Below are 13,424 nucleotides of genomic sequence, written 5' to 3'. Positions count from 1 at the left end.
GCAGTGCGCCGGCGCCGCCAGGAGGCGGGAGGAAAGGGGAAAGGAGCCGGCCCAATCAGAGGCCCGCGCGTAGCGACGAGGGAGGCGGGGCGATTTCTGATTGAGTGTCGGAGCGGGGCGTCGTCGTGGGCGGGGCCGGCCCCGCTGTTTCCGGTTGGCGCTGGCGGCGACGCGAGGAGAAGCCGGAGCGGCTCGTGGCAGGAGAAGGTAACGGGACCTTGCCGGCCTCCGTCACCCGCTGGCGACGGACGGGTCCCGGGTGGGGGGTGATAACCCCGGACTCTCGCGCGCTGCGGCCCCCTCTCTCCGGCCTCAGGGGCTCGGTGCTCTGGGCAGGGCGGGCTGCGCGGCGCGGCGCCCCCCCGCGGGGCCTAGGGTCTCGTCTGAGGGGGCGGCCTAGGGGCGCGCTCTGCCCCGGGGGGGGTCCCCCCGGCAGTGGTGGCTAAAAGCGGGGGACGCTCCCTTGTTCCTCGCCCCCGCCTGGGCGTGGCGTCGGTCGCCCCCCGCATGGCCCGGGCGCCGGGGCAGCTGCGCTGATCGACGGGGTGCGGACCCTTCCCGCCCAGGCCCTGCGTCGGCTTGGGTGGGCCCCGTCTCCGTGACGTGGCTGCCCGCCGGTCCTGGCTCCCGCTGCCGGCAGGGCTGGGCTCCCCTGTACCGTTGGTGGCACGGGCGCGTCTGGCTGGGCCCCGTGGGACAGTCCCACAGACGCAGCGGTTGGTAACGTCGGGGCTAACTCTCACTTTTGTAGAAAGGTTTCATAGGGCGCAGGCTACAGTGGTGGGGAGGGGAGGATTTATGGGCCATGGAAGCAGGGGCTGATGTCCGGAGGTCTCCTTTCCTAAGGGCTTGTGTCATTTATAAAGCCTCATTTGCATATTGGCACTGGACACTTTATGGAGAACATAAGAAGGGCTGTAGTGGTCCAGCTAGCCCAGTGTCCTGTCTTCCGACAGTAGCTGGTGCCAGAGGCTTCAGAGGGAACGAACAGCATGGCAATTGAGTGATCTATTCCCTGTTATCCCATCCTAGCTTCTGGTATACCCTCAAGACTAGCCCTTGCCCGCAAGGAGCTTACCTTAAGACTTGGTATGTGCTGCTTGTCAATATAAGGGCCTGATGCCTGTCACGACTTGAAAAGCTCTATAGCCCTCGGACGTGCAGATTTGGTCACTCCATCTCAAAAAAGATATATTGGAGTTGGAAAAGAATCATAGAAGATGAGGGTTGGAAGGGACCTCAGGAGGTATCTAGTCCAACCCCTTCTCAAAGCAGGACCGACTCCAATTAAACCATCCCAGCCAGGGCTTTGTCAAGCTGGGCCTTAACATAAAGATGGAGTTTCCACCCCTCCCTAGGTAACCCATTTCAGTGCTTCACCACCCTTCTAGGGAAAAACGTTTTCCCAATAGCCAACCTAGACCTCCCCCACTGCAACTTGAGATCATTACTCCTTGTTCTATCATCTGCCACCACTGAGAACAGCCTAGCTCCATCCTCCATGGAACCACCTTCAGATTGTTAAAGGCCGCTATCAAATCCCCCCTTATTCTTCTCTTCTGCAGACTAAACAAGCCTAGTTTCAGCCTCTCCTCATAAGTCATGTGCTCTAGCCCCGTGATCATTTTTGTTGCCTTCCGCTGGACTCTTTCCAATTTGTGCACATCCTTTCTGTAGTGGGGGGCCCAAAACGGGACACGATACTCCAAATGTATTGTGGGCGGGAATAATCACTTCCCTTGATCTGCTGGCAGTGCTCCTACTAATGCAGCCCAATATGCTGTTAGCCTTCTTGGCAATAAGGGCACACTGTTGACTCATATCAAGCTTCTTGCCCACTGAAACCCCCACATTGTTTTCTGCAGAACTGCTGCCTAGCCAGTCGGTCCCTAGTCTGTGCATGGGATTCTTCTGTCTAAATGCAGGATGGAAAAAGATACAGAAAAGGGTATGGAATAGCTTCCATATGAGGAGAGATTAATGAGACTGGGACTTTTCAGCTTGGAAAGAGATGGCTAAGGGGATATTGTAGAGATCTATAAAATCATGACTGGTGTGGAGAAAGTAAATAAGCAAGTGTTATTTACTCCTCACAATACAAGGACTAGGGGTCACCAAATAAAATTAATAGGCAGCAGGTTTAAAAAGAACAAAAGGAAGTATTTCTTCCCACGACGTATAGTCAACCTGTGAAACTTCTTGCCAGAGGCTGTTGTAAAGGCCAAGCCTATAACAGGGTTAAAAAAAGAACTAGATAAGTTCATGAAGGATAGATCCATCGATGGCTATTAGCTAGATGACAGGGATTACTGTTTGCCAGAAGCTGGGAGCGGCTGATGGGATGGATCATTTGATGATTACCTGTTCTGTTCATTCCCTCTGAAGCACCTGGCATTGGCCACTATCAGAAGACAGGATAGTGGTCTCGATAGACCATTGTTCTGGCCCACTATGGCCGTTCTTAGGTGATCCTGTATGTGTATCTGGAATGGCACATGGCTCATTGTTTGGTCATTTGTGTTAATCTATTGCATCAACCCTTGGGAAATTGAGAGGAAGTGCACCACTGCAAAATTGAATCTGTTAATCTGTGAAAACAGCACGTCTTATTGTTTACTGAATGTTAACGGAAGAGACACATAAGGTTTCAGGGTGTCCAAATGTCAGCTGTGTGGATGATTGAAGATTTATTTTATAAACTACGTTGCTGTATTGTTTGTCATCAGTTACTCACATTGATGTTTAATAAAACTAAGAAGACTTTAGGTACTGAGATAAGGCCTGCATAAATGCTTTTAATTAAGTAATTTTTCATTTCTATGATACTTTCTCCCAGAGGAGTTGTGAATTGACATACTAGCTGCATGTGGGTATGTGAAGTAATCTGTCTAAAATAGTTATCTCTATGAAAACATCACAGTTGGATACTACAGCTGTTTCTCCATGTCTCACGCTGAGGGTTGCTACATTCCTTTCCCCTTGCCCAGCCTGTACATCAGGCACCTTTACTGTAACCACCAGCTTTTGAAATGGAAAAACTTCAAAGCCAGTAAATATTTCTTGCTAATTGACTAGAGCAGTCATTTGCCTAATGTCAAACATTCCCTCTCTCACTGCCAGCTGAGTATGTACTGCTCCTCCTGATTTTCAGTCTGGTGTTCCTATGTGACAAGACAGATCATTAGGCCCTGGCTGTTTCATGGAATCCATGTCAATATTCTTAAAAGACAAAGCTAAGCATAATTCCAAGGTTTATTGAGCTGTGCTGTCCATGTTTTTTCTGTGCGCTGGAAGAGAGTGATTTTTTTTTTTATTTTTTTTTTTTTTTTAAGTATTACTGTAGTACTTAGGAGCCCTAGTCGTAGACCAGGAATCCATTGTGCTAGTTCTTGTACGATTGTAAGATTGCTATGAACTTCCTATTGTTGCAAGTAGATGTCTCTCAACTCCAAGCCATTAATTACCACTTACTGCATACTTAGTGGTGAACCCCAATACCAATTTATGCAGGTAGCTTAACAGAGATTAAGCTGCTGTTGATTATGTTGGTTTATGGTTTGCTAATTATGACTTAATGGAAAACATTTACATCAGTGAGGTCAATGGCTGTTTTTTCCTATAGATTGTAACATAATTTAAAAGGTCTTTAGATGTTGCAAAAACATTGTGTCATATTCTACAGACAGCTTTTGATGTGGAAAACATTCTCTTTAGTAATAAATGTACCTAATGATTTTTCTCTTTTTTACAACATTCTATTGGATCCAGATCTCTGATAGTGGGTATGAGATTGTGTCAGAGGATTCTAATGTTTGGATAGTGTGGAAATGATTAACATGATTAAGGTCCTGCCCATGCTACAACTTTACAGGTTAGAACCAACTAATGGACTGATTGTTTCAGCGTGTCATTAGTGTCCATATACAGCATGGATGAAAATCTGCAATTGTGGCATCTAAGAGCATCATCCCTGCCAAAAAAACTAGTCTGACAGATAGCTATCTTCCTGTAATCAGTCTTGCACACCTGTTGTGCTTGGTTTTTGTTTCTTGTTTTCCAGTGGATAGGACCCTTTAACAATGTCTGGTTTTGCAGGTTTCCGCCTTACTCCCAGCTCTGTGTGTTAGGTTGTACCAGAGTGTATTATCTACTTGAAATGTTCTGTGTGCATGTCATTAGAGTAAGTGTCTTCTGCTGCATCAGCAGTGCTCTGAGTTTTCCAGGAAATGCTGATTGATATATGGGTAGGCTGTATCTGAGGAGTGGGCTCAATCATGCTTGATTCAGGAACATCTAAGGCAGAAAAACTTCAGCAGACACAATTCTGCTTATGTCATTGTAACAGATTATATGAAAGCATTACAAACTAGTTTCAAAACATAGCTGTAATGTGCAGAGATCTTAATATGATGGTTACTTTCCACTTGAGTACTGTGTTTAGTTCTGGTCATCCCATCTCAAAGGATAGTATGTTTATGGCTCAAAGAAGGGCTATACAATTGAATAGAAGCATGGAAAGTCTTGTACATGAGGAGCAATTAAAAAGGTTAGGACAACTTAATTTAGAAAGTAGAAAAAACCATGGCACAAAATAGAGAAATATAAAAATGACATAGTGTAGAGAAAGTAATTTGGCTGTTCCTGCTTAACCTTTCTCATAATACGAGGCCTTAGTATCATACAGTAAATAAAAAGCAACGCACATAAACCTTATAAAAAGAAATCCTTTTTAATGTGATGCTTGGTTAACCCCTGGAATTAACTGAACAACAAGATACTGAGGCCAACAGCTTAGTAGAATTAGACACACATACAAATAATATTCATAGTTTTGTTATAGGATAAATATTCTTAAAAGATATAAACCCTCATGCTTCATGAATTAAGCCAACTGCTAACTTCCTGATTTTGGTGAGAACTTTCCCTTACTGGTAGGCTTTTCTGGAAATTTTCATTTCATTATTGAATATTTACATTTTTCTCTGAAGCATCTGCTACCACATTTACTGTGTGTGTTTGTAAGAGTTCTGAAAATGTAAAGCAGTATACACAAGTACTAATAATTTTCATAATCATAACGTCTATGGCTAGACCAGTGTTGAGACCACAATTAATGTTTCTAAGCATTTTGATATCTTTACATGCAGAACTTTTTGTTTAAAGTAGTATAGTTATTCCTTGATTATGATATCAAAACTTCAAATAATGAACAATAATGTTGCAATTGCAGCATGGTCCCAAAATTAAATTAAATCTAACAGAATAATTTCATGAGAGTCTCAGTGGCAAGTCAGGTTTGCTGGGTTTTGTCTCTCCAGAGTAGGTCTGTTCATGCACAGTTAAGATGACAGACTGCCTGATTGCTTTATGTAATTCAGGAATCCTAGTTTTATGGTGATACATGTTTCCGTTGCAAAAGCTAGCTGAGAACGCCTGACATTCTTGGAGGTTTTCTAGATGACGTTCCTCTCCCTCCCTCCAAATGTTCCAGCATTCAGCTCATCAAGAATTCTTCAACTAAACAACAACTTAAAGCTTTTTCTTTGATATAGAAAGGAAATTTAACCATTTATAATTAAGCTAATTTTTAGTCAGTGAGGCCTTCCTCATACAACTTATTTGTATTTCAGTAGACCTCAGTGACCCCAGTCAAGATCGGGGCCTCATTATTCTGGGCTCTTTACAGACATGAGTCCCTGCTTCAACAAGTTTACAGTCTAAATGGAGACAAGATGTGACAAGTGGGGGGAGGAGGGAAGACTAGGGTGACCATACTTAGCATTTTTTTTGACAATAAGTGAACAAAATATGATAAATCACTAACTGGCCATTTGCCTACTCACTATAATTTCCATGTTGATCCTCTTGATTATATAGCCATGAGGGAAGAAATGCTTTTATTTTCCATTCAGACATATGAATCCGTCAAATTTGATCAGAAAGTTAGTTGGTTGCCTTTCCAAATCTTAACTTTCTCTGTCTGCTCCTTGTTCTGTTAGGCAGGCTAGATTTCAGGTATTTACAGGAAACAAAGGAATTGCCATGTGGGATTCAACCAGTAATCCATCAAGTCCTGTAACTCGGCTCTGGCAATTGCCAGATGCTTCAGCAGAAAGTATAATAGACCCTACAATGAACAGCTATGGAATAAAACTACTCGTTGAACTTTCTTTCTAACGCTGTTCATTTAGTGTTTGATTTAATGCTCTAAAGCCTAAGGGTTTACACCCATCAAACAAAAACCCATCCCTTTTGCTGTGTAGCATACAGGGTAATAAAAATTGATGATTTTTTTAAAAATCCCATTTTCTATTTAAATCATATTTTATTTAAATATTCTATTTAAATCATATTTTTTATAAAATGTAAATTAAATACAGATTTATTTAAAAAAACAAATCTTTTTGAAATTGACAGCCTTTGTTAAGGCCTAAGTTTACTGTGTATTAAAATAATTTAAATTAAATATAAAAATAATATTAAGCAGTACACATGTGCCTCCAAGTTTAAAGAATGTCAGACTACTGACATTGGGAAGAAACCACTTGGGAGCTGAAAAAGCAGTAAAGCTTGTTTTCCTCTTCTAATCTAAAAAAAAATTAGTTGAGAGGATGTGATCTACTAGTTCTAAAACAGTGACAAACATGGTGACCAGAAACACTCAGTTCAATTCACTAACTATATATAATATTTCTTTGTTTCATAAATCAGTTATTTTGCATTTAAAGCTATATTTTTATTATTCTTTTCTAATATATCCAGCACATGTAAGGTAGTTTTATTTAATTTTTAAAAATGCTGATCTTGACACAAATTAAAAATTAATCATCTTGTAAATAAAAAATGCATAATTCACCATTTTCTAGCATAATAGAAATTAAGACTCTGAATGAATGTAAATTTAGCTATATAATTGTTTAACTAAATGTACAGCTATAGTGTGTCCTTCTGGTTAGCAAAAAGAAGCACCACATTTACTGTAAATGCGATATTTAATTGCAAATCAACATGTTTTCATGGTTATCAACTGGTAAAAATCAACCTTTCTTTAGGAAAATAACTAAAATAAAAGTTAATGATTAAAAACTGATGATTTAAATAAAGATTTTTTTCTGCTTGCTGATTTAAATCATGATTAAAATCAGTGACACAAATAACTTTGATTTAAATCAGTCCATCCTGGTAACATAACTCTAGATGGTCGTATTATCCACAAACGTCTAATTCTCTTGTAAATCTTCCAGAATCTCCTGGCTCAATGATATCTTGTGGCAATGCATTTCATAGGTTAATTATGCTTTGTATGTGTATGTGGGGGTCACAATTAGTTATTTGCAGCTTTTCGATTTCATTTAATGTCCCTTTGTTCTTATATTATGAGTAATTAAATATGGGCTCCTGTTTTGTCTTCTCTTTACCAAGCATTATTTTGTATATCCTCTGTAATATGCTTTCTCATACATCTCTTTAAGCAAAACCATCCAAATCTTTGAAGTCGCTCTATACCTTTATTTTAGTCTCCCATCTCTGAATACCGTACTTACTGTTTCTTGTATATCGTCTCAGATAAGAACCCAGAACTGAACAGTGTTACATGTGAAACATACCATGATTTATATAATGGCTTTATAATTTATAGGCACTGTACGTCTGTCCTCAGTCTCACAATTTATAAACGTGATCTGCTTTGAGACTGGCAACTCCAAATATGGAGTTCTTGTGTAATGGGAATAGCGGGGGTTACTTGTTCCTTCTGTTTTCATCTAACTTCCTATTTTCTGGGTGTTAATATTAGTTACAAAGAAGGATTATCCTCATCTGATGATTTCTTCTGTCATCATAACCTTTAATTTTCGTCACTACCTGGGAAACCTACATCTGTGTTGAATGTAGCATTGAATCTCATCCTGACAACTTCACAATGTTTCCATGTTGCCAACAGACTGCACAAATCTATTGGATATTTTAATTATTCCTTACTCTGCTATTAACATCTTCTTAAACTTTTATTTGTAATGTGGTTATGCTCCACTTAAATAACAGAAATGCTGTGACCTTACAAGAAGACTCAAGTAACGGTTCAAATATTTATTTATTTAACTTTTCCTACTTGTTTCACTTGTTTAGAGGGTTGTAAACGTTTTCCTTTTTATTGTTTTTTTAACCTCTTAAAGTAATTTAGATTAACGTGGCAAGCTTTTTTTCATGACTCCTATTTCTATTAAATAAAACTTAGTTTTATAAAGCCCTTCTTGCTGGACTTTATTCTTTAATTGTAAACATGTCTCCGCTTGTACTGCAGTGGGTGCATGTGAGTGCCAAGGATTTAGATATTGGGTATAAGTATGTTACTTACCTATACTTTTAAATACAAGTTGTGACTAAATAAATCAGATAATGAAAGGAAATATTTGTGTGGGAGGGGGGAGAGACACTTGCTTATCTGTGGAGACTTAACAGTTTACTCCTCATGAGTCCTTTTTTACATAGTATCTGTCTTCTGGAAAGAACTGGGGCAGAGGGGAAGAGATGTGCATTTGTAATCTGATTCTTGGGTTTGAAGACTATTAAACTAACCAGTTAGGATTCAAACTAAATAGCCCAGAGTTGCTGTTACCTATTTGTATGGGATGTGTTGCGCGAAGGACCATGACGGCTGTAAAAAGTTGAATCTTCCTACTGCATGAATCTAATAAATCAAACTTGAATATTAGAACTGTGCCAAGTTAAACATTAGCCTTTAATGTGTATTTGCGCAACTCACAAGACATTCATTGTCTCTTAATCCAGGCTGTGCATTTAGTCTACCCAGTGTTGTTGTACCTACCTGCAGTGTGCCATTTCTAATTTGACTGGGACTTTGAACTTGATCACTTTTGGAGATGGCATGTACGTTTAATTTGGGGACAATAACGTAGCAGCTAGGTCAGTGGTGTCAAACCAGAGGGATGTGTGGGCAGAAGGTGGCTTACATGGAATGTTAAAATTCTGCAGAACCTAAGATTTTATTTTAAAAACATTTTCTAGCCCTCATGGTTGCAAAGTTTACTTTGTGAATGTCCACATTGTCTTCCTGAGTCTGCAGACAGTCTGAAACAATTGTGCTAAAGTGTGCCTGCCTATCCCTATTAATCTAACTTGAGTGTTAACTCCAAAGCCTAATGATGCCATTTTAATTGTCAGCATTAAGTAATTCATTTATGATCATTGCAGTTGGCATAGGGAAAGGGTAGGAGCGAAACCCATAGTGGTGGATTTGGGAGTTGCTTCTTCTTTCTTCCTTCCGCATTTCCTTCACTAACATAAAGACAGGGAAGTGGGAGAGAAGTAGAGAAAGGAGGATGGGGTTGGGAAACAATGCTCCTAAAAGTGAGAGTTTTCTCATTGAGTCACGCCAAATACAAGAAGTTACTGAACAAAGAAACCCGTTTATTTTCTTTATAAAGACAACATTCCACCATTAATCTTTGTGCAGACATTGAGATCGGTAGGAATTTTGTTGTTTATCAAGGAGAGTATATATAGTCTTAACATTTTCCCAAAACCACAGAAAATGATTAAAAATGAAATTCATCCCTCTGAACAAAATGAGTTTGACAGTGCTGAACTGTTTGCTTGGAGGGCTATCTGTCTTTGGTTTTTTGTTTTTGTATTAATTAATACTGCTGCACCTCTGATAGGGATGGTACTAATATAATTCCTATCATTTGAAATAAATCAAGCATCTTTGTAATAGACATTAAATATGGTGAATCATAGGATTAGAATAAATTGATTGTTTTTTGGTTTAGTCTTTAAAGCTGCTACTTTAAGATAATAATGTAGATTTTTGCTGGTTCCCCCAGATTTAAGGGGGAAAAAATGATGGGGAGTAAATCCCATTTCTGTGACTGACAAGTTCCAGTTGACAGGCCAGCCGTTGCTTCTCCATGTCATTAGTGCACAATGCGTTTGTAGACTTAGGCTTTGTCAACACCTAAAACTTAGATCAACCAAGCAATGTTCCTTGGGGTGAGGGACACGGTTATGCTGACTTAAGTCTCAGTGTAGACACTGTGAAGTTGACAGAATAATTCTTTCATCAACTTAGTTATTGCATTTGGACAGGGTGGATTTTACAGTGACCGAAAAAAAATCCTCCTGTTGCTGTAGCAAGTGTCTGTGTTGCAGCTGTGCCATTGTAACACTTGTAGTGCAGACATATACTTAAAAAGCAACCCTTTACCAAAGGTGCAATAATGTCTGTTTATCTGGTAGGCTAAGGCTTCAATCCTTAAATGGAACCCACTAATGAGGAGTCCCACTGACTTCAGTGGGATTTTTTATGGCTGCAAGACAATTGAGCCCTAAATATATCCTGCTGAAGGGCATGATATCAGAACTTAGACCAAACAGAATAAACTTGTCTGAGATAAAGGTTAACTAAGACTTGACAATTTTAAATGTTAATAACTTTAAAACTATTGACCCAACTTATTTCAAACTTGGCTCAAATTGTTTAGGTCTAATTGTGAGCTACAAAATAAAACAAGCCTGTAAGAAATTGGCTCTAATTTAAAAGGCATGGACAATTGATATCAGCAAACCAGATTTGAAAACTGCACACTTAATTAGTGGTGTGTACATGCATGCATAACACATTCGTGTGCACCTGGAAACAGCAAAAACTGCATGTTCAGTATGCAATTTTCAAACTCCCATAACTTTAATTATGCAGATTCAGTTGTATTTTCTAAACCATGTGAAGGCACTAGCTGTGGACATTGTAACCTCGGTGTAGGAAGAGCCTTGCTGAAGGCAAATCTGTGGGATGGTGTTGATAGCCTCAGGGGAGGCCCTATAGTGATGCAGTGGCGGCTTGTAATCTGTGGGCGAGGAAGGCAGAACACAATGAAAAGTTAGTCAGAAATTCCAGGTTCCTATGCCTGGATCCATCCATCATTTTTTCTTAAACACAGAAAATTGAATCTGAATGAGTATCTTGAGAGAAACAAACCCCTAAATGACTTATCTGTTAATATCCCAAAGGTTCATCTGAATCGTCATGACCGTTCAGCAGTTTCTTGTGTACCTGTCCCTTTGTGCAGTCTGTGTCCTGACCAAACCCACGGACAAAAAGGAGCGGGTTCACCATGACCCACAACTCAGTGACAAAGTCCATGATGATGCACAGAACTTTGATTACGACCACGATGCTTTTCTTGGTGCAGATGAAGCCAAAACCTTTGACCAGCTGACACCAGAGGAGAGCAAGGAGAGACTTGGGTAAGGAAACTATGATGTAAAAAGCTAGTTGTGAAAAGAACTACCTCATTTTTATTCATTTGGCATTCTACAAAATAGTTAATGGTGTTCAAAAGCCAGTAGTAGCTTTAATGTGGCCTACAAGCCAAATGTAGCCTTTTGAAGTTAGTTTGTCTGCAGCACTTCTCATCTCTAATGTGGCGCTGTTCCTTATGGAGATCATAGGTCTCATCCTGCAGTATGGCCCTACCTCTCATGTCAAGCTAAAATATTGCATGCTGGGCTTACAATTTCCAAGAGCCTAGTGAGCTACAATGTCTAAGTCAAAATAAGTGTTTTTGCTGTTTGCTCTGCTTCCTACAGGTTAAGGTAACTGGGTTCTGGCAAGTTCCCATTACTTGAACAAAGCTTGGCTTCTGTCTTAAGGGAAAACTAAATCCCCCTGGCAGCACCTGGGCTCTAGCCATATTAATTCCCATCTAGGAGGCAGCTGCTGCACAAAAAGCACACCATTGGCACAAGCTAGTGAAAATAGCATGTTTTTAATTCACTTTTGTCTTACTACTTTCACTCTAATCGGATCCCATTGATAATACCAGGATATGACCTTGAGAAGGATACAGAAAGTTCTGGGGCACAGCAATTTTTTGCTCTTCAACACAAAGGGCATTCCACTCTGTCTAAGTGTCACATAGCTGCACCTGTCACCACTGTTGTTTATATTTGGCTTTACACTTTGAAGCATAAGCCTACTCAGTCCTGAAAGCTGCTGCTGAAGTGACTTTTGTGAGTGCCCCACCTATGACACCTCAGCACACAGCCTTTGGCAGTTTATTTTTCACTTCGTGCTTTTCACTCTGCTTGGCAATTAAATTAGATCAATTTCACTTTTTAATTCTCATGCACAGTTCTTGCACCATAAATATTAGAGGGTGCTTTGTAAACAGACAAGTCAGGGTCCCGAACACAAAATGCTTCTTAGTGACCCAAACAAAGGCAAATGCAGGACAACTGGCTTTGGCGACATTAGTGAGGTGGTGATATATGCCCTTTGCTTTGCCCAAAGATGCAATGTTCGTGCTGTGGGGACTTAGTGGGAAAAATTTAAGTCCAAATTAAACTAGTGATTGGCACCTTAAAAAAAAAAAAAAAAAAAAAAGCTTTTTTATAAGATTTTGCAAAGTCTTTCTTTTTATAGAAACCTGAATTTCAAGCATAAACTACCTTAGTACCTCTTATGTGAAATACTCATTTTAGTTCTCCAGACTGGTGCCATTTTTGTCTGGGAAAACTAATGTGTAGCACCATTTTTGTAAGGCTACTTGTTTAAAATCCCAGTATGAAGTTATTGCACATTAGGTCACCTTCCCTGTATTTTTCTTTTGTTCCCCATCTCAGTTCCTTCAAGTTCCTTAAGGAATCCTGATGGCAGGAACATAAACATTGTCATATTGTAGCAGCCAATGGTCCTTTTAGACAAGGTGGGTGAGGTAATATTTGTTATTGGACCAACTTCTCTCTAATTTCCTGGTACCGACACTGCATACAGTGGTCCATTTTAGTCTAGTATTCTGTCTCTGACACTAAGTACCATATGCTTCAGAAAGAAGGTGTTTTTTCTTAACAGTGGACAGTTTTTACAGGATTATGTCCATGGAGGAAGTTTCTTCCTAACTTTAAAATATACACCCACAATCTCAAGTGCTTGTCACAATCATACTCTTTCAGGCGGAGGAAGACTAGATTAGAAGGTTATTGAAGGAGTCATAAGAGGATGCCTTTGTTTGATATGAGAAAATGGTTGCCTCCTGCCTGGAATTAATATGTTGCGTCTCTGGGGGGCACTCAGATCAAGGAGCAAAAGACTGCCCTGGAAATCACACCTTGGTGTTTCACTGTGCATGCCAACCATGGTTTTTTCATAACTTCCAAAGTGCTTGGCTCCTAGTGCTGATGAGGCAATGAATATGTTCTTTTCAGAAAGCAAGTTGCTCTTCATGCTTGTATAAGAAGCTTTTATTGGGCTGTCAATTGTAAAATTAACAGTCTTGTTTGTATTGCTTTTGTGAAGGAAATGTTCTAGTGGGAAAGATCAAGAAGTTCTCTTCTAAAACATGAGCAAGTGCAGGAGAAATGTGCAGCTCAGAAAGCTGGTTACAGAATGCAAAAATATGCAAGAG

The 13,424-nt window shown here is 40.1% G+C and overlaps 1 protein-coding gene across 3 annotated transcripts in view; it reads left to right on the top strand.

Annotated features, from left to right (window-relative positions):
• The first annotated feature begins 98 nt into the window (after positions 1-98).
• CALU (calumenin) overlaps positions 99-13,424 on the top strand; it is a 30,013-nt gene continuing 16,687 nt past the window's right edge. For all 3 annotated transcript variants that reach the window (XM_067535034.1, XM_067535035.1, XM_067535033.1), the window contains exons 1-2: positions 99-207; positions 11,029-11,265. In XM_067535034.1, the coding sequence (XP_067391135.1) occupies positions 11,045-11,265 (221 nt within the window). In that variant the 5' untranslated portion in view covers positions 99-207; positions 11,029-11,044. The remainder of the gene's footprint in view (positions 208-11,028; positions 11,266-13,424) is intronic.

Source organism: Emydura macquarii, unplaced genomic scaffold, assembly GCF_026122565.2.
Source record: "Emydura macquarii macquarii isolate MOO-44397 ecotype Brisbane River unplaced genomic scaffold, CSIRO-AGI_Emac_v2 contig_3470, whole genome shotgun sequence".
NCBI classification, from domain to species: domain Eukaryota; kingdom Metazoa; phylum Chordata; order Testudines; family Chelidae; genus Emydura; species Emydura macquarii.
The sequence above is the reverse complement of the archived record's forward strand: the minus strand, read 5'-3'. Positions and strand labels throughout refer to the sequence as shown.